This window comes from Camelus bactrianus, chromosome 4 (assembly GCF_048773025.1).
Source record: "Camelus bactrianus isolate YW-2024 breed Bactrian camel chromosome 4, ASM4877302v1, whole genome shotgun sequence".
In the NCBI taxonomy this organism is placed as follows: Eukaryota; Metazoa; Chordata; class Mammalia; order Artiodactyla; family Camelidae; genus Camelus; species Camelus bactrianus.
The window spans coordinates 90,103,941-90,125,452 of record NC_133542.1 but is presented as its reverse complement, the minus strand read 5'-3'; the positions used below and the strand labels follow the sequence as shown (position 1 = coordinate 90,125,452).

General features: G+C 44.0%; 1 protein-coding gene and 1 long non-coding RNA gene across 10 annotated transcripts in view; one reads left to right on the top strand and one right to left on the bottom strand.

Moving 5' to 3' along the window:
* Positions 1-21,512, top strand: part of LOC123611975 (uncharacterized) — a 132,332-nt gene that overhangs the window by 89,465 nt on the left and 21,355 nt on the right. For 6 of the 7 annotated variants that reach the window (XR_012506774.1, XR_012506775.1, XR_012506770.1 and 3 more), the window contains one exon: positions 19,036-20,750. The exons of the other annotated variant lie outside the window; for it this stretch is intronic. This is a non-coding gene — a long non-coding RNA (uncharacterized LOC123611975). The remainder of the gene's footprint in view (positions 1-19,035; positions 20,751-21,512) is intronic. 7 annotated transcript variants of the gene reach the window in all.
* RASEF (RAS and EF-hand domain containing) overlaps positions 10,581-21,512 on the bottom strand; it is a 56,973-nt gene continuing 46,041 nt past the window's right edge. For 2 of the 3 annotated variants that reach the window (XM_010967500.3, XM_074363131.1), the window contains 3 exons: positions 19,449-19,568; positions 16,919-16,995; positions 10,581-13,848 (listed from right to left, as the gene is read on the bottom strand). In XM_010967500.3, coding sequence (XP_010965802.3) covers positions 13,743-13,848; positions 16,919-16,995; positions 19,449-19,568 — 303 coding nt within the window. In that variant the 3' untranslated portion in view covers positions 10,581-13,742. The remainder of the gene's footprint in view (positions 13,849-16,918; positions 16,996-19,448; positions 19,569-21,512) is intronic. The other variant, XM_074363132.1, reaches the window with a different exon arrangement.

The following is a 21,512-nucleotide window of genomic DNA, read 5'->3' as shown; positions in this document are numbered from 1 at the left end:
ACTTCAGCTCCGCGGCTGGGCTAGTCCCGGAACAGGGCTTGGGGCGCACTGGGCCCCTGTGGGCTTGTGTGCTTAACAAGGGTCAGGGGGTCTGGGTGCACCGGTGCTCCTGGGTTCCCAGCTGAGCGCTGAGCCCGGCAGGTACAAGCTGCCCCGATGTATGGGCAGCTGTTACTGAGGGAGCTGCTGGGTTTCTGGACTGCAAATGACCCATTCATTACCTTCCTAAGTGTGTGGTATCTGTGTGCCCAGCGTAGCTGCAGACATGACTCGATGGCTACCTAGGGTCAGGGTTAGAGCTAGGACTACGCTTGGAATAGCACTGACGGAGTGGTTACGGATTAGAGGTAGACAGTGGTAAGCATAAGGTCATGTAAAGAATTTTTTGGTATTACCTTGACACAGTGTGTCTGTCTGGTTTGCTCTTCCTTTAGATTCTGTTTTTGCTGCATTGGAGAGACTGAGGGCTAGGACCCTGCAGTAAACTGGGGACACTCCTGGGAATGGGGATGGGTGTGTAGGTGAAGGATGGGGCTGCTGAAGAGGGCAGGGGACTCACTTGCTGACCTTGACAAAGCACACAGCCAAGTTGAGACCAGGGGTATGCATGTGGGACTGAAATTACAAAGCAGAGTTTAGAGGTGGATAAGCAGGCCTAGGAGGATTTATGGAGAGAAAGGCTTTGAAGGGTGGATTTGGAACGCATTTGTGTTTGTGGGTCTGCAGCCGCGTCTGTTTGCATGTGTGCAGCCTGTCTTTGTGTCTGCGTGTGTGGGGTGCTGGGGTCTGCTCGAGTCAGGGTATTCATGGGTCTGTGTAGGTGTGTTTCTGGAACAGGTCTCTGGGTACTCTGAGTTAGTTTCTGAGTGGCATCACTGGATTTATGTGCTCCTGTTTCTGTGTCTGTGTGGCTGGGTGTGTGTATCCATGTGTCTTTGACTGTGTGTGAGGCTCTACTCTGGCCTCTCACTTTACCCTGCCCCTCTCCCCTGATGCACCCCAGCTGCCAGCACTGTTTACCACAAGAGATGGCTTCCTTGCCCTTCCCGCTGTCTGGATTCCCATGTGTCCAGCTGCCTGCCCTGGGCCTTGCCCCTGAGGCCTCGCCCCTGAGGCCTCCGTATCAGGCTTGACCTTGGAAATGCTACACTCTGGAAAGCCCCCAATATGCTCTTTGCCTGGCTGTGGACCCAGAGAAGTTATGGTGGAGGAGGGGGACAGGGCTTGGGAGAAGAGGGGTTGTTGGCAGCACGCACCCCTCCTTCTGGAAACAGAGATCTCCTTCTGGCCCCTTCTCAGGCCCCCTTTTCCCTTCCCATACTCTCATGCAGATCAAGTATTCAGGGTCCCGGCCTCACTGCCTGTGCAGATGGGAATGGACAGTCCTCTACAAGCCCAGCCAGACCGGTTAGGGATCTGGTCCTCTGCGTCCCCAGCACCTTACATGCCTGCATTGTGCTCATTCGTCACATCCCCGCCCACACTCAGGGCTGTGCTTCCTTCTTTCCTCTCCCTGCTGAGGACACAGGACCTTCATTCTGTGACAGCCCAGGCCTGTGCCATGGGCCCCTGAGCCCAGGTGGAGCAGCAGTGAAGAGCAGAGGCTCAGCCCCACCTCGCACAGAGCAGGGAGCAGCGTCTCCGCGGGGTTTATTCCTGTGCATATCCCGGGTTTGCTGCCCTCCCTGCGGGGGCTGCAGTGAGAAGGTCCAAAAATGCAGCAGCCAGAGTCTCTGTTCGCTAGGACTTAGTGTTTCACAGGAGAAGTGATTGTGTGGAGAAGCCGTTCTGCCCCGTTGCAGGTATCAGCTGCCTGGAATTCTCTCTCTAGAATTGTGAAATGCTCTCTGCAGGGACCAAGAGAAGGGCTCCAGAAGGTCAGAGCCATTTGCTGTGACAATATGGTATCTCAGAGGGCAGAGGCGAACGCCCGAGTTCCCAAGCAAGCATGGTATATTCCTGGCATCTCCCACCAATCCTGGGGTAGTAAATACTTGAGAGTTTTCATTCTGATTTTACTCTTGAGCCTGGGGGAGCTGGAAGGTGGGGCTTGTGCTAGGGTCACAGAATGGGATGAGCAAGGCTTCATCCCTCTGCAACGTCCTGCAGCATCAGCTCTTGGCTTTGCTGAGAAATGAGAACCCTTAAGGTCCTGGTTCCAGCTCATTTCTCTGCCCCCAGCCCTTTGTTGCAAACCTTGGTCAGCACTATGAATTCATGCTGTTCTGGGGCAGGTAGCCTATGGGGGACCACAGGAAGGGCCCACTGTCCCTAAGCCAGGATGTGTGCACATTAACCTCGGCTTCCCACCTGACGCTGCTGTGACCCCTCTGAGTCAATTCCCTTCATTCCGGGCCTCCCTCTCATCTCCTTGCTCTGTGGCTCTCTGCCCACCTGCCACCAGGCAGGGAGGATGTGGCTGTCACAAGACCTCCTATGATCTTTGGGGATGCTTTAGGAAAACACTGCAGAGTGTGGCTCAGCAGGCCTGGGCCTTGTGCCTCCTCGCCCTGGGGGACTCAACAGGGGCTGGACTCCCATCTGGCAGGCAGAGAATCACCATTCAGTGGAGGGACACATTCCTGCTTCTTCCCATCTTGGCTTCTGCATCCTGCTAGCAGTGGACACATTGTGCTAAGTGCTGGGTCCTGTCAGAGGAAGAGAGTCGTGCCCCCACCTCCTGCACTGATGGTACGTTGAGCCATCCTGGACTTGCTTAGCAATCAGTGAGGCGGGAGCATCCCATGGCCCCGATACCACAGCGTGAGGAAGCTGCAGTGCTTCCTGCCCTTCCTCCAGCTTTTGGCTCCTCTGTGGTAGGTCAGAAGGTGGGAGTGCAGAAGTGCCACCTTATGAGAAATGAGGTGTCCAAAAGAGAGGTCCCTCCCATCCGCTCAGGGTGGCCTCTGTCTTTCTGCTTCCCAGTTCTCTCCTCCCACTCCCCAAACTCCCTGGTCCCTGGCTGGACACTGGCCACAGTTGTACTGTTTCTGGGTCTCTAGCCTCATGCCCGAGGCTGCATGCATCTAGAATCTCTTTGCAGTCTTTCCTGCTGCTCCTGTCTTCCAGGAGGTTCTTCAGACACATACTCAGCAACTCAACCACCTTGGACACCCTCTGCTCAGGCTGTAATAGTAATTTTCCATGGAAACCTCCAGAATCCATCTCCATGTCCAGATTTCAGCTTTAGTTCTTCATACCCCTCCCTCCATCCGCAGCCATGGTCCCTTCCCAGCTCCTCACTTTCCCTGTTGCCCACACTGTCTTACGTGTGACAGCAACCTTTCTTTTCTTAATATAGAAAGTCTTACCACATTGATGCTTCCTTTTCTCCACTAGCTACCAGCAAAGTTTCTGTGCTTTTCCCAAGGCCATCCCATGAACTTGGACATTCGCTCCCATCCTCTCACCTCTACACCACCACTTGGCTCCAGTTCTTCCCTTGCTCTCCAGCATGATCAGTTTATCCCTCTGCAGCTGCATCATTTATGTCAATATCCAACATGTTATGTCCCTCACCTTTGAAAAAAACCATCTCTGGGTCCCACTTCCTCTTAAAGCTGCATTTCTGTTTTCTGCACCTCTGTGGAACAAACCTCCTTGAAGGAATTGATTACACTTGCTGTCACCAATTGCTCTCCTTTCTCTCTTAAATCCACTCCATCATGCCAACAGCTCCATCACACGTGAGTCTGTTCTTAAGGCCTTGAGTGAGCTCTGTGTTGCTAAATCCGGTGGTCAACTCTGCGTCCTCATCTTGGCCAGTTCACAAGTTTTCATGGAGTTGATCACTTTCTCCTTGCAATATTTTCCCTTCTTAGCTGCCAGCGTGCCACACTCTTCTGGACTTCCTCCTTCCTTCCTGGCTACTAATTCTCTGTCTCCTCTGCTTACTGCTTCCTCTTTCCCTCTCCAATTTCTTAACATTAAAATGTCCCAGAGCCTGGTCTTTAGATCTCTCCTTCTCTTATACTCATGCCTTTGGTGACCTTATCTGGTCTCATGGTTTCATATACATCCATCTATCTATCTATCTATCTATCTATCTATCTATCTATCTATCTATCTATCTATCTCTTATCTATAGCCCGTACCTTCCCGGGGCACTATAAAGCTTCTGTGCTGAGAACAGACTGTATGGTCTCAGGAAGAAGCAGAGTGACTAGTTATGAAACTGTTGGAATAATCACAGTAGCAGAGGAAGTGAGAGGGGGTCATGTTCTGGATTCATTTTGAAGGTAGGGACAACAGGATTTATGGATGGATTGGAAGCCGACTGTTAGAAACAAAAATCAAGGATGACAATAATATTTTTGGCCTGAACAACTGGCAAGGGAAAGGTGCCATTAACCGATGGAGCAGGATGGAGCAATACTGCGATTGGAGCAGGTTTGGCATGTGTGATTGGGTGGCGGTGCTGGGACAGGGAATCAGGAGTTCACTTCTGAATTAAAATTGGACATCCAAGTGTGTATTTTGATTAGGCAGTTTGTGCATGGGAGGCTGTCTACCCCATAACGATCTCCACGGAGGCAAGGCCTGTGTCATGGTGACTGTTACGTCTGGCATGATTCCTGGCACACAGGAAGTACTCAAATGTTTTAATTGTTGAATGCAAGATGCCTCTCAAGGTCATTTTTATTGTGACCCCTTTGTGTGCACCTGAAGTCCTCCTCATCAGCTGAGTACTTCCTCCCGTGGAAGGCCCATACAACAGCACTCATCACAGCCATCACACTGATGTAATGATTCATCTGCCCCTCGTCCAGACTTTGGATTCAAGTACTGTTAAGGTATTGTTATGCAGCAGCCACTATTCTAAGCCCTGGGGATATGAGACACTATTGTAATTATTCAGGAAAGAAAGGATGCGAAGTTGAGCTATAAGCAGAGGCAGTAAAACTAGAGGAAAAGGGGCAACTTGATGTCAAAATTAGAACCCAGTGACTGACTTGATGTATGGCCTGGGCAAAAAAAGTAGATGTGTAGTGACATCCATTCCCTGACATTAGAGAACAGTTTGGTGGGGTGGAAAGTGTCTGGAAAATTGGAATTAATTTGCATTATCTTTGGACAACGGCTATTGGCTATACAGTTGGAGCTCAGAGGAAAGGCTGGGCAGAGATGTGGCTTTGGGAATCAGCAGCACATTAACAGTAAATGAGATTTTGGGTATGGATGCGCAGTTAAACCCCTTTCTCAGATGAAGAAACTAGGGCTCAGAAATGTTAAATAACTTGTCAGCTGTCGGAGTTTGGCTTCTAACTCTGATGATTTTTTTTCCACATTCCATCCTTGTAACTTTGACCTTAAAATGTGTATCCTCTCCAAGGGTCACACATTTGGCCTGAAAATTGTAAAAACACATGCTCGAGGATTTTGTAATGTTTTCCTTGTGTTGTTGTTTCGCTGCCCTTTGTTTACGTTTATCGTCTTTCTCTGAAATCATTCTCTGGCCACTTCAGCCAGAAGTTTCATTCCGAAGGGAAAAGACTGACCCAAATCTTTTACTCAGACTTAACCTTATGCTGGGTGGAACAGGCACAGCCTTGATACGCTGTCCTGCATGGCTTCCTTAAGGGTCTGGGATTCCAGTCTTCCTTCCAGGGAGACCAGTTCCTGCTCCAACTCAGTTAACAGGAGAAGGTAGGACAGGGTCCGCTTATGTCTCCTCCGGAGGTCAAGGGAATCTGAGCATGATGGTCACTGTTAAGAGATCCATTCTGCAGCCAGGGCTGCTGGTGGTAGATCACCCATATGGTGGTGGTGCTGGGTGTGGGCGTAGGATGCAGGCTGACTGAAGAGGAAGCCAGAAAGAGTTCTAGGAATGTCTCAGGATGGCAAGTCATTCTGGAGGCTTCCTACAACAGTCTGTAGGTGGAACTTCATTTACTCTGTGTGAGGGAGTGTGTAAACAATAGGTAACCTGGAGGGGCTTACATTTCTTTGCAGCTGCTTACAGGTCTCAGCTTGCTTCTCAGCCCTCTCTTTGGTTTCTCCATTTCATTCCAAAGGGTCCAGAGAATTTCACATAGTTACATTAATGATAAGCAGATATTGCTCTGAAATAGCCAGTTATTGGACATCTTCAGAGAGAGGTAAAGGGGCCACTGCCCCTCTTCAGTTCTGAGCGTTTTATCTGATTGTTAAAGACTCGTGTCATTAAATTCTAGATTCCTGCCACTTTCTGTGTCCGGTTAATGGGACAGGACACTTTCCAAAAGCCTTAAAGTTTTCTTTGACAGTCAAAGCGAGTGGTTCTGGTGCTTTCTGAAATGCAGTGGGACATACTGGAGAAATGGGGAAGGATGACAGGAACCAAGGGCTGGGCTGGCCAGCTTGTATGATGCCTTCTTTGGTTGGGGAAAGGACAGGCACCAGGCAAATCCTGGGAGGGGATACAGCTGACTGAATTTAGCACCATATAATGTACATGAAATATATATAAATATCCATGTATAAAATATATATTAAAATATACATGAATATTCAGGGAGGCAAGGCTGGTGGAAAGGAGGAAAGTGGAGATGGATCCCAGGTGTGGGTTGTGTAGAAATGAGACACAGAAGTAGGGCTGAGTACAGGCTGCTGCCAGTAACTCGACCAGCTCAGACATGTTTCCAAAACTCCTTGTCTTTGTGGTTCTTTCTTAGAAGCTTCCATGTTAAACCCGCTGCTCTTTATCACACTATGGGCAAGCAGTTTGAGATCTACTTACCTCCTTCCTCCAAAAGTACATGGACCTTGGGTTGGCTTCCTGGCTCTAAGTTCCTTTGAGTGCAAAGCAAACTGGCTTTTCTCCCTTACATGCCCCAGACAGGAACATGTCAGCTTCTGCCCCAGGTACTCAGACCCCCATCTACATGATCTCCCTCCCTGCTTCTCTCCCTGCCTACCCTTGGGGTGAAGGGCCAGCCCCTCTCCTTGTCTTATGGTGATTTTCACTCCAGGTGTCATTCATTCAGTGCAGCTAACAGGCAATGGAGGGTACAGGCAAGAGAGCTACAGCAGCTTCCCAGGTGAGTTCTTCAGAAAGCTCTAACCTATAACCAACAGGGAGTGGAGAGGGGAGATTCTATCAGTTGCTTTTGACATTTGATTGTCATCCTGCTTTCTTGTTGTTGCCTTCTGGAACAGCTATTTTTGGATACTGGACTTCCTTCCTTCCTCTTCTGGTTTCTCTTTCTCTGTGCTTTTCCTTCTGGAAGACTCCTCAATTTTGTCTTCCAAACTCTATATTGTTTACTTTTTTAAACTTCTGCTGTCATGTTTTTTATTTCTAAGAGCTTGTTTTTGCTCTATGAATATTCCTTATTGATAGCATCTTGTTCTTGTTTCATGGCTGCAATAGTTTTCTTTCTCTCTCTAAATATATTAACGATAGCCTTTTTCCCCTCTGCATAAGCTCTGTTTCCCCAAATTGGTATCTTTCTGTTTTATTTGGTGTCCATTTTCTTTGTTAGAACCTTTCCACAAATATCCTGTGATCCTTCAATTGTTCAGGGGAGCTAAAATCCTGATTGAAAGCTCTGAGTGATAGAAGCGACTTGCTAGCTTTGAACTGCACTGTAGGGTGATGGGGACAGGGTGCATTTCTTGGAAAGAGGTCTTTCCTCTTAGCTGGTAAGTGGACTCCAGTTAAGTCTTTCAGTCTCTGGAAGATAAAGGCATCAATGTCCTGAAAGCTGAGTGGGTCGTTTTAGCTTTTAGCACTGAGCACTCAGATTACATACTGTCACTTAACTCCCCTGCTTTTTGAATAGTACCAACGCACTCCACTCTGCCTGGCATAGCCCCCAATCGAGCATCCCCCTGTTTTACTCCAGAAAATACATCTCCAGACTTTGGTAGTGGCATAGCATGGGAGAACAATGCTTAGGGATAAAGCTGTCTCTCAAACTGCTTTCACGCCACCTTCCTTTATACCCTCAGTTCCAGCGGCACCTGCTTCTGCCAGTTCCTGAGCCTTTTGGGAAACCTGCAATGTAAACCTAGACTGCTTTCAGCTTTCCCCCCACTATGGTTTAGGATTCAGCTTTCTTAGGTTGTTAACTCGGTTCCAAGTTTTCCGTCTACTTTCTAGCTTCATAATTTTATTGCCATTGTCTTCTGTCTTTATGGGTCTGTATCTTATAGAAAAATCCATTTGACTCAGTTTCAGTGGGATTTTAGAGAGGAGAAAAATGATATGCCACCTCATCCCAGAAAACATTCACTATTTCTGATTCTTAACCTTTATACTTTTCTTACTTCCTCCGCCCCTGTTCATGGCTATAAGAGGGGTGAGTAAATCAGGCTAGTTTCAGAGCTGCAGTTACAAGGCAGGAGGTGGACTACAACAGATTTCTCCAAGGACCACATTTTATCCTTAAACTTCAGCACATGTGATGGTCAAGAACCACTGGCCACCTGCATTCTTTTTCTGTGAGATTTAGCTTGCTAACAAATAAAACAGCATCTATGATGTTAGCACCATGTTCTCCTTGCTTGGAGCCTGGTGGGGAGAGTGTCAGCAGTAAGGGGTAGTCAGGGGTGCAGGACCAAGCCCCTCTTCCCACAGTGAGCCTCCAGGCTGAAGCAGGCCTGAGCTGGAGCAGGGAGAGGACTAATACTGCTAAATCAAGCTTGGAGTTTTGATTACTATATGGGAATTCTCTTCTGAATATCCTATGTTTGGAGCTTCTAACCCAGGGTTGGGGTTCTTACTTGGGGCATGGACCCACTGGGTCTATGGGTAAAAAAAATCTGTATTTCTACCTTGGATGGGGAAAAAATTAATGTTTATTTTCACTAAACTTTAATTAAAATTTAGTATTTCATTTACTATAAAATGCTGACAACAAACCCTGGTAGGATTATTGGTATCTGTGACTGTGTCACCAGTAGAAATCAGATATTTATAATTTGCATTAGATTCTTTGCAGATGTCTCAAAATACCATTTGCCTTATCATGATGTCAAAATTATGGTGGCTAACAGGCCTACCATCAGATTTTGTTGTTTAATGTGCTAATGAAATAGCACCAATACTGTCGAATATCATTTTGGGAATAGTCTTTCAATATCATTGGTTTCCTTTATAACCCTATGTATTTTATTTTATTCATTTAAAAACATTATTCCAAGGGGTTTCTGGGCTTCAGAGGAGTCTGTGGCATAAAAAATTTGAGACCCTGATCTAGAGGGATCAGAAATCATGAGGCTGCTGAAGTGTGCACTGGGAGTGGGGAAAGTTTACCCCTCCTCAGTGAGGTGTGAAGGGTGGCAGGAGACAGAAACGCCCTGGCGTGCCAGGCACACAGGTGAGCTGATCATACATGCAGTCTGACGAAGATGGGCACTGGGGGTTGAAATCTTTAGCTCAGACTCTGGGTTTGGGCATAGCTGCCGGGAGGAAACAGTCTCTGAACTGGGACATGCAGGTTGGACAGGAGCTGGGCAGGCAGATGCCACAAGCAGACAGAGTGGTGTTCCAGGCAGAATGCAGAGCCGAGTAAGGGCTGGAGGGGAGGGAGCCAGGCATGTCGGAGGAACAGGGTTTCCTGTGCCTGACTGGGGACTTTGGGGTAGAGAAAGGTGGGGAGGAGGCAGAATGTGGACCTTCTTTATCTGTTTACAAGTTTGTTGTCAACCCCCACCAGAACGAAATCTGCTTGAGAGTCGGTCTTACCCACTCTGCACCCTCAGTGGTCTAGGATCATACCTAGGACACGGTCGGGCTCAATAAACCCAAATGAATGAGTGAGGGAACAGTTAGGAGGCAGATCACAGAGGGCCTGAGAGACCATGGTAAGAAGTTTTTTGGTTTTATCTAAGAGGTAAAATATCTGTTTCTGGAATGACTGAGCAAGAAGAGACAATATTTGTGGCAAATTAAAGAACATTAATTTTACTTCTAAAACCACACTGGAACTACTCATAAGACTCCCCCTGAAGAGCTCTTTATCCAGCTCTTGAGTTCTTCCCGGCTGCACAGCAATGGGAAGATGTACTGGAAAACTAGGGGTGAAAAATTTTCAGAAAGCCAGAGTCCTAAGGACAGCATGAGACTCTACAAAAATGTATGTCAAATGCCCTGAAACGTGGTTTGTGCACCGCCAGCCCAAGAGGTCACAAGTTAAAAAGGCCTTACAGCTAAATTCCCACTCTATGGAAATTTAAGAAATACAAATTCACAAATAAGCCCGATACACAGATGCAGAAAGAAAAATTTTAAACTGGTTAATTATTCCTAGAACATTGCACTTGAAGATTTATCTTACCCTGTAATTTCAAGTAGAAGCATTTGTGCCTATTTTCCATTTTCAGCCATGAAAACATATCTTAACATCTAGATCTGGAAAGAAAAGATGTTATTTTTAGTTTAAGGCTTGCAAAAACAATATGCTTTGCTGGGGGTTCATTTCCATCTTGTGGACCCTTGGGTGTACCGCAGCACCGCCCACCACATGTTCATTCTATTCTCCCTGAAGCCTGCTGCCCTGGCCAGTGTTTCAGAGGCACCGTTTCATGTAGGCACATCCTAGAACTAAAACTACTTCAGGGATGCCTGCAGCAAAGCTGAAGGAAACACCCAGAAAACCAAAGCAAGCATGCTTTATTGAATTGACAATGCAGAAAATATTTTTAGTTCCTTAGACATTTGCATTGCTATAAAAATTATACTTTTGGGGATAATTATTAATGGAAGAGAAATAAACAGTATAAATGAAGTATAGCTGATACTATGAAAATGTAAACCATGTAAATCAAAATAATAAAATAATTATTCAATACTTAGAGGCCTACTTGATATATACATATGAAATTTCTTACACACATATTACAATAAAAGCCCACAAAAACCGTCACTCTGAAGCCAATCACTGTACAAATACAAAAATAAATCTTACCTCGATTTTAACTTCAGCAAGAGGGTTGTGCAGTTTGGCTTTATGCAAATCACATTCAGTATTAAATAAAATGTGACATATGTCATATAAAGCAGCAAGTGGAAAAAAATAAATTATGAAAATGCATGAGGCTAAAAGTTAACAATGAAAAATGTCTTCACGTCTAACGTTCTTTTCCATGACGAAACTAAAATACTATCCAATGTGTCAGGATACATTAAAAAGAGTGTAGAATAATTGTGATTTTAAAAGCTCTCAAAGGAAAAATTGAGACAAGATGAGTTACTTGCATAGACCTATGAAAATATATCAAATTAAGTCTAAGTTAAAAACATTAGATATTTTTGTTCTTACCAAAAATATACTTTAAATTTGAGAACACCTTCTCGAAATTAAATGTTGGTAATAATCTTGATTTCTTAACAAGGCGACTGAAAGAGCTGTAAGTAGCCTTTTCTTTAAACAAGATTGCTAACCAGAGCTGTAAGTCTCTCATTTAGATTTTGTTGCAAAAATATTTATGACAGGTTTAAATAGTTAAAGATGATTGCTTTGTCTGTCAGAGGTGCCCATGTAATCTAATTAATTTAATCAATACACTCCAGAAGCAAAGACCAAGTTAATACTTCTGTACCAAAGGTATACTCTTATATACATATTGTAAGACAAATATAGACACTTTGGGGGAAAATAAATAAAGACGACACAATAACATTTATATTAATATAGTTTTGTGCAATTGCACCAAACACCTAAGCAGGAGTACCATATGTCAACACCTGGGTGTCCATTCTAACCTGCGCCTCACCATGGCACAGAAATAACGACCTCTCCTTCCCTGATTCAGTTTGACAACTCCCCACCTGCGAGGCATACTTTTTAGTTAAAAAATTTAGAATTTTTTTTTTCCTGGGACGAAAAAACAAAACAGGAATCCATGGTAGAGCTGTTGAGGACAGAACCAACTTTCCAGTAAAAAATGCCTAGATCTCCTCAACACAGAGAAGGCATGCTTTGAAAAGTTACATGACGGTGTGGCTATTTATAATGTGTGTGTAATATATCTGGTCAATTTTCATTAAAAAAAAAATAAAGCTTGGGGAATTTAAGATCTGATCAAAAAAATCATAAACAGGAGGAGAACTGCTACATGGAATTATTTTAATTCCACAAAAGAGATGCTTTTAGCTTATGTAGTACAATAAATAAGAGCTATTATTTAAGTTTTTCCAGCATGCTACTTGGGGCCTGGTCCTATGAATCAAGGTAAATTCAAGTCTCTGGTTAGGAGGAACTTAGTTGGTGCAGGCCACTGAAAACCAAAAGCAAAAACTCACCCTGGGTTCAGGTGTTGACTCCTTTGGCTCTCGGAGACATTTCAGTGGGGAAGCCTGGGCGGCAGTACGGTTTCTAGGAGAGTAAGACTCAACAGGCCATTGGTGAGGATGGGTCACGAGTCACCTCAGACAAAGGACTTTGATTCACCTGTCCCCTAACCACAACTCCTCAAAAGAGATGATTTTCCAAAACCATACATTTCTTTCACTGTTCATTATTTAAGGAAGTGAATGCTGGCAACCAGGGAGTTAGGGGATTTGCGTGATGCTGGAGATTATGCTTTTAAACCAAGGGGACGTTCTAGGATGAGTATTTTCGTTTGGCAAAATGTTAAATTGTTCTAGGTGTTAGTGTATTTGTTAAATGAGATGTAATTCACATACCATAAGATTCACCATTTAAAATATACAATTTAGTGGGGTTTTTTTAGTATATTCACAAAGTTGTGCAACATTACCACAATACAAAAAAACAAACATTACCACAATACAATTCCAGAACATTCTCATCACCCCCCCAAAGAAACCACACATCCATTAGCAGTCACTCTCAGTTCCTCCCTTTCACCAGCCCCTGGCAGTCACTTGCTGGTGTTTTTTTTGTTTAAGAATGACACCTTTCCTGGGCATGGTATTTTCAGTAGCATGTGTTTATGTGGTATATATATTTTCATTAGAACTTTTAACATTGAATTCAAACCATGGACTTTATACGTATTCTGAGATTATAAAATACCCTCTTATATACAAACTATTTTTATTGCAAAAATGCTTTTTTTCTTTATACATAAAAAAATTGATATTCCTGTCTCCACTGGAGCTTAAAACATTATTTTTCCTCAATTTAATTCTGTTCTTGTGTAAGAAATGAGAAAAATGAATACTCCAATATTTAAAAAGTGCAAGTGACCAGAGTCCTTATTAGCGGTGGCCCATCACGTGCTCCTTAGCACTGCTCGAAGAGCTGCAGAACCGAGAGGGCTGAGGCCTGAAAGGCCAAGCTGCCTGTCTTACAGATGGGGAAACGGATCTGATGTGGGCTGGTGACCTGTCCGAGACCACAAGGCTAGTTTACAGCAAAGCTAGGATGGTAACCCTCTTTTACCAGTTTTCTAGTATTGCCAGTTGGAAGTAAATGTTATAGGTTATCTACCAAGTCAGCTATCATGTGAATCTAATATGTCAGTGAACTTCTCTAGCTTTGATCTAAGTGTGTGTGTGTGTGTGTGTGTTTTACTACTTTAAAGACATTTATATGTTATCTGTTAAGACTCTGTAGGGACAAGACAGGTATATTTAACCAGGGGGCCCAAATCATTCACTGAAACATAGCAAAAAAAAAAAAAAAAAAAAAAAAAGCCAACGTTCTGGAGGGACCCGAGAGCACGGTTCGGATTCCACATACTCTCCATTTGACAGTGTCCGCAGGATGCACCACTCTATGTCGGAAGCAAAGTCACACACATTTGGTACTCTGGAAATGAAGGCTTCTTGGGCCAAGGATGTTCTGGATTTAACCATTGCAACAATTCTTCATCTGGGTTGACTTTCTGGAACTGGTCCCACTCAGACTGGTAACAGATTTGCTGTCATCCTCATCAGTTCTTTTTTTCACTTCCCTGCAGAGAGAGAGAGACATAAAGACACAGGGAGGAAGATTACTGAGGTATAAAACTGAACCACAAACAGTTCTGTAGAAATAAAACAGAACTGCTGAGCACTTGCTGTGTGCCATCCAGACTGTTCTAAATGCTTTGTAAGTGCTGACTTATTTAATCCTCAAGACAACTAGATGATTTTGTTGTGCCCCATTTTACATGAAAGGAAAAGGAAGTTAAAAAAAACGCACATTAAAAAATTTCCCTTAGGTCACACCGCTGGAGAAGTGGCAAAGTTGAGATTCATTCTCAAAGTTGCATTCTGAGCCCCAGGCCGCACCCTCATGCACGCACACATAGACACACACACGCCGCAGTGCACACATGCCTACATGCACACGTGCACGCAGAGACACATGTGCACAGGCACGTACACTCATGTGCACACACTCACATGCACACACACAGACTACTCTTGGTAGAAAACTAATACAACTCATGTGACATTGCACAGCCTGTCTTACATCACCTGCTACCTCTACAGGCCTTTCATGCTGAGCACGCACAATAATGCAGTCATTATTGAACCTGAAAGCAAATATTAAGGGAGAAAGATGGGAACCCATGTTGTTCACCTGGCCTTCAGTTTCTTTAATCTACCAAAAATGTGGGTACACCCCATTTTATGGAAATCATGAAGATATAATTCCAAACATCTAAAAAAAGGATTACGGCAGGGCAAATTAAATTACCTCATGAAAAGCTACCATATGCTTAACAACTACATTTTATTTTATTTTATTTATTTTATTATTTTTATTTTTGTTTTGTTTTCCTTGGGGGGGATGGTAACTAGGCTTCTATCTATTTATTTTTAGTGGAAGTACTGGGATTGAACCCAGGACCTTGTGCATGTAGGCACACACTCTACCACTGAGCTATGCCCTCCCCCAACACCTGCATTTTAAATGACTCAATCTTATGGACAGATTTACACCCAATGGGCTTAGTAATGGTGCTGAACTGATAACATCAGCCCGAGCTTTTTGTGTTTTTCTCAGATTTCAGGCCATTGACTGATTTAATGCCTGTTGAACTTGAATCTGTTGCAGAATGATTAAAGCCTGTGGCTCTTGTGATGGCGAAGTTACTTACCAGTGGACAATGGCTGGAATGAATGTCCTGTCAGCCCTACGGGGAAACTGCATTTCCAGGAGAAACTTATCCTGGGATTGAGAGGTTTTCCAAGAAATAGCAGAGGAGTTCAGGTTGTTAACCAAACATTTATGGCCTCCCTTCAAAAACAAACTCTGTTTCACATAATGCAAATCCATAAACTCTTCTAGTTCCAAGTTTTATGCCATGACATGAAAGTGACAGGGCTGGGAATTACGAGATCTAAATCAAGAACTTATGTGTTCTGCATTATATATAACATTCTGAAGGTGATAAAACTTTCTTAAGTGGTAATTTTACCTGTGGAAACTATGCCAGTTTCATTTAAGTCTTGGGTATTCTGACTAGCAAATCTGATAGCGCAGTATAAAGCAAATGAAATTCTTTACATGTTTGCTTTATATATAATTTTCACATTTAACACATTGTTAACATAACTAACCTGGAGGCCTCAAACCAGGCCATAATGCAATAACAATTTAAAAAGCTCCTTGATAAGTGATTCACAAGATGTGATCTTGTTATCAAGTGCTTCTGCACATCTGTGTTTTCAGCAAAGCAGCTGCCCTGTAAACAGGGTGGCTGCTGGGCTGACCCAACGCGCCAGCAAGAGCAGAAGGGGAGAGGCACAGGCGGCTTCCGGCTCTCCTATCTTTATGATACAATAAAGAGAATCGATTCTGCCCTCTGGGTGTGACTGTGGCAATTTGGAGTCATTTAACTGTATCATGACCCCAAAAGATAAGTCAGCGTTAAACAGTGATAACGTTACTCAGTGGAGTCCAAGCTGTTATACAGAGAATCATAGACTATCAGAACTAGAAAAGGCCTTAGGGGTCCTTTTCTTCGGCTCCTCCCTCATTTTGCAGATCAGAGATGCCTGAAGGAAGACAGGGACTCAGTCAAGACTCCACAGCTGTTCGGGGTAGATTTAAGATTGGACCTTGAGCCTCCTGACACAACAGTCCTCCATAAGCTGGGCAGAAGCCAACAGCCACACAGAGGGCCTGACCTGCAGCATCCCTTCCTGCTCAGGCGGGGCAGCGATTCAGCACGCCCTGCCTAAGGCTGAGGTAGCGCTGAGCCCTCTGTTGTACTAAAGATTCTTATAAAACCAGACTCTCACAAATGATCTGGAAAAGAACTACATGCCTAAAATTATGTTTTAGCTTTGTCAGCAATTAAAGATCACTGGCCTGGAGTTTATCAATGCACATTTTAATTCTCTCTCTCTCTCTGTTTTTTTTTTTTTTGGTGTATTTAATCCCTTTAGACCAGCAAAGAATCACCTTTTCATTTGTGGCAGAAAACTAGGAAGAAGAAATAAATCTAAGGGAAAACATTGTTATTTCCTAAGAATACTGCAAGGATTAAAATTCTCACAGTTAAATCTAAGTTCCTCAATGATTCAATTTTCATTCTAACCCACATCTCCAAATATTATTTATGATTAACACCACTGCTTTAGCTTAATAATAACCTGGGTAATACTTTAAACAAGGTGGTTCCAACTGGCATGATACATAATTTACTTTGTGGAGTTTTTTTTCTTTTACCTTGGAAAATGTCATAATAGATATTCATAATAGTCTCTTGTATTTAAAATCTGGTTCCTGGAAGTGATTCACACATGTCAACTATTAGCTTTGTGGTGACATTTTGCAGAAATGTCAACGACACCTCAGATGCACCTGCTTTGTTTGGCAGTAAAGGTATCTTGCCAAAGTTCACAGTGAATAAGCAGTACTACCAGTTTTTATAAAAACTATGTTTAATTGTTTCTCCAACCACTACTGAAAGATGAGACAGTGTTTTCCAATGGAGATTTGTGTTATGGTCAAGAAATCTGACACAGGCAATAGCTAAGAGAAAACTCAATTCTACATCCAGTTTTCCAAATATAAGCAAATGTTACCGAGCAAGATGGAGAACAGCTTCCACTATATTCGAACCATCTTTGGCGCTTGTCTCACAAAATAATGCTCCGTAGGTCTGTGAAAAAAAAAAAACCCAAACCATTAAATGAAGGCTTTAATTGGTTTCCTGAAATGTTAGCTTTTAAAACCAATAAAATAAAATAAAAATATTCCCCTGTTGAGTATGCCAAAACTAACAGCTAAGAAATTGGATTCAAATTCTTTAAAGTATTTGGTTTCAATACTTTAAAAAAAAAAAACAGGTTTGAGTCTAGTTATTCCAGGAACAGTTCTTAGTCAGAGGATTTTTATTTCGTACCCCGCCGCCCTCAAAAGCCACAATACAAAATTTTATGTTTTAAGGCTCTTATTTCTGAAGAGTCACACATGCTACCAAATGTTCTCTATCAAATAATTTTAGAGAGAGAAAAATGATACCTTAAGGTAACCACTCAGGCATTAAATGTCCATCAAAAGTCTGTCTCCTCTTGGCCAGCAGCTAACACACACCCCTTCCCCCCTATTATCTTTTCCTATCAAGATTCAGCAGCCTTTGTGTTGCTAAAACCTATGGACATTTTCTAGGTCTCTATTATTCAACCCCCCAGTGGTTACGCATATGATCATCAATCACATCACTCTCCTGCTTCAAACCTTTCAGTGCTTCCCATCCCTCTCAAGTAGTGTTGAAATGCATACCCGGTTGACAAGGCCTAGTTTGTTTGTGGCCCCAGCCAACCTCCCAGTTTGACCTGCCGCCACTCTCCCTCCCTCACAATGCTCAAGTTACTCTGGTCGTCCCTCTATTTCTCCAATGCTCCAAATTCCCTCCTACCTCAGGACCTTTGCACTTGCTGTTCCCACTACCTAGGCTATCCCCTGCCCCTGTTAACCCCTTCACTAGGCTGACTTCTGCATACCTTCTAGATTTTTAGGTAATCCTTTCCCAAAGTTAAGATTAAGTGTTTTCTAACTCTGAAAACTCGGTATTAGGTTTTCCTATTACAAAATCTGGCGTATGTTATTTTTCCAGCATAGCACTTTCCATGACTGTTTAACTGATGAAGTTATTTTTGTGTGTCTTGGTCTAACAAGCTGGAGACAACTCCCCTTAGGAAAGGAGAATTGTATGTGCTGTGGGGCTGGGTGTGGGTTACACAGTCCTGTGTGGGATAAGGTGGGTGGTGTGGTGAGTGCTCTGGAGCAGGGAGGGAGGCAAGAACCAAACGATGGGGAAAGACGACTGTGAAACCTTTACCCATGAGCCCCCAAATCCATAGAAAAGACAAAGAAATACCCCAAATGACTGTATTTCTAGTAGAAGTGGGCAGTGCTGTTGCTGAGTTTCATAGCCAGGATGTTATGGGGTTAAATGGAGACTGCCTTTGAGGATGCAGGAGGATGGAGGTCATGAGATGCATATTAAGTCAGCAAACCTTGGGAAATCTGAGACATCATGGGGAGGGAATGAAACTGGCATGTGTCCAGGAACTATGAGATCTCCCGGGGGATGTGTGGGTTACATGGGCTTAATGTCTGTCTCCCCCCCGGACGGTAAACTATGTGAGGGCAAGGACAGTCTGCTTTGTTCTCTACCCTTTGCTCAGCTCACAGGGAAGTGCTTTTCATATGGTGGATACCATTAAATATGTGTTGAATGAATCTCTTTTGTATTTCACTGCCTAGTTTTGATGTTTATCATATTTTGTTCACAGTTCTAAAATTTAAAACATGAAACAATTCCAACTTCAAATAATGAAATTGAAACTTCTCTTTAAAGTTCACACATATATGCTACAGAGCAGTCCGTTCATGGTTGCTGTCTGTTCTGACCACAGACAGCAACGTCAAACCAGACGGTTACAGTAAGAACTTATTTGACCCAAGGAGCACCTGATTCCTTGTTCTGGTAAGACAAGTCACAGGAGGACCGTGCAGCATTCTGACACAAGGGTAATAATGAGACAATAAACACTGCCCACGGTAATAATCTGGACAGAATGGGGTCTATCCTTTATGCAAATGCATATCCAAAAATTAGCGTATGCTATTCCAGCTGAGTACAAATCCTAGAGAAAAGAACGAGTCTTTCAATTCTCTTCACCCCTTCACCCAGGAGACACACTGCAACATCTGCTGCCCCTTGGCAAAGGGACCTTCTGGAACCAAACCCATCTTTTCAAAATAGGACACCCATTCTTCTTCCTTTGCCTGGATTCCAGGACGAGAGAAGGATTCCAGGAACCGGGGAAGAGTGAAGAGGAAGACGGAATAACTTTGCCTCCTCTTTGTCATTGATACTCAGTGCGGAAAATGATCAGGTGACTGTTTTACCTCTACAAGTGATTTAATTCTTGGTGCAATTACTTACATTCATGGGGCAGAGGGGGGCCACTGGGAGTTCTGTCTATATAAGGACAGAAGACCCATCAAACAGAGTGGAGGTTTGTCAACAAAACCTCCACCTCTTCAGCAAAGGCAGACAAAAAGCTGAAGACCCCTCCAGTTTGGACCCTCTCTCACTCTTACCATGGCCAGTTTTTCTCCAAAGAACCCTGTGACACATTTTTGTCCCTCTGCTTCAGCAGCGTCACGAAGATCAGCCTTGTTTCCTACCAACATGATAGGAATGCTCTCATGGGCTGCATCCTACCACGAAGAAAAGAACAAAGTTGTGCAGATGTCAAACACTGGACAAGTTATGAGGAAGATGACTACAACGGCCACCACTTCCAAATGCCCCTGATGTGCCACGTGATGTACAATGTCTTTAAACCTCAAACTGGCTCTAAAAAGAGCCAAACTTTTCCCCACTGCCAGGTGAGAACACTGAAGTTCAGAGCGGTTCAAGAAGACCTTGTGAGGGCCGGGGCCAGGGTTCAACAGACTCCATCGCCCTTCCCACTATACAAACCAATACAAACTCAAGAGGCAGGACCACAGAATTCTATCTGGCTGTGGTGCCCACATTATTTTCTACAATTTTCACTCCTAACAGTGGTTACTACAAGTCAACTTCATTATCCCAGGTACAAAACACACGAGCATTCCCTCAGCTGTAATGGGGCAAAAGTGAAGTTTGGCAGTTCCACACCCGCTGCTGTCTGGTTTATAACAGAAGCACAATATGAAGGCCTCAAGGTCAACGTTCTTCTTGTGAGGAGTCAAGGAATGATCATTCAGAGCACCGGATCCTTGGAATGAGGCCCCCGAGGCAGCACAGCGCTCCGCCGCACCATCCCAGCACTCAGAGGAGCTGGCTGGCAGGATGGAAGAGCGGGGAGGCAGCCAAGTTTGAGACCCCGCCCTGGCCGCTGTCTCCGCCTGTTTCTGCCTCCGTTTCCCTAACTGGAAAATGAAGGGGTCAGTGACGGCACATCCCACCTCAGCAAGCTATGATGAGAACAGAAGACAACCTGACTAGAAAAACAGGTTTCTGGTTCCTGGACAAGAGAAGCAGCAGCCCTGACTGAGATGTGGGGAAATGACTCTGCAGCGCCTAAAGACATCCAGGTGCTCATCCAGTGTGGTGCTGCACCTGGCATGGAATCAGGACATGAGCCTTAAAGACAGTGAAATTATATCTGACTTCCTTTCTCTTCGGACCATTTTCCTCCAACCGAACTCACCAGAGTGAAATAAAAGCGCAGGGGAGCAGGAAATGAAAGGCCCACCCAAACCAGACAGCCCGCCCACTAATGTGTTAAGTAACTGTGTTCAGTGGGGAACTGCTCGGGATCCAGAGGGGCCTCAGAGGGAAGCCGTTAATCAAATATTCGATGAAGTAAGCCAAGAATCCGAGCGTCTAAATGACTTCTCAAAGTCATACAGGTAAATACCGGCACCTCCTTCAAGTCTTGACTCAAATATCACCTTCTGGTGAGTCTACCCTGACCACACTCCCTGCAACCCACCGCCTCGCCATAAGCCCCCCTTTCCCTGCCCTCTTTTTGTTTCTACAACATTTATCACTTTCTATCATTCTATTTATTTTATTTGTTTGTTGAGTGTTCTGTCTCCCCTACTCGAGTACAAGCTCCATTTTATTAATGGATATACAGCAGGCACTAGCATAGCACACGCACAAAACAGGTATGCCCCCCTCCAAATATATATACATATATTTAGATTTACTTTATTTTATTTTTATTTTTTACCTGGGGAGGTAATTAGGTTTATTTATTTAATTTATTTTAATGGAGGTACTGGGGACTAAACCCAGGACCTCATGCATGCTAAGCATGTGCTCTACCACTGAGCTGTACCCTCCCTACCATGCCTAAAATACTTTTGAATGTGTAGAAGTTGGGAAGAGATCTCATGTCTCAAGTGTCTCCATCCAATTTTTACCCAAGTATTCAATCAATAAATAACTCGTGACACAAGTAAATGGCCATAATTTTATCACAAGATTTTGTAACCCAGTGGTTTTCAGTTTAAGTGCATTAATGATTAATTCATAGACATTCTACTGCTTCTCAGGCCTCTGGCCTATCCCAACGATCTCACCATTGGTTTCTACCCACTCTTATTGTGCCCACTGAGATAGCGTCAGTAGAATTTCCTCAAATTAGAAAAGGTGAGCCGGGGCAA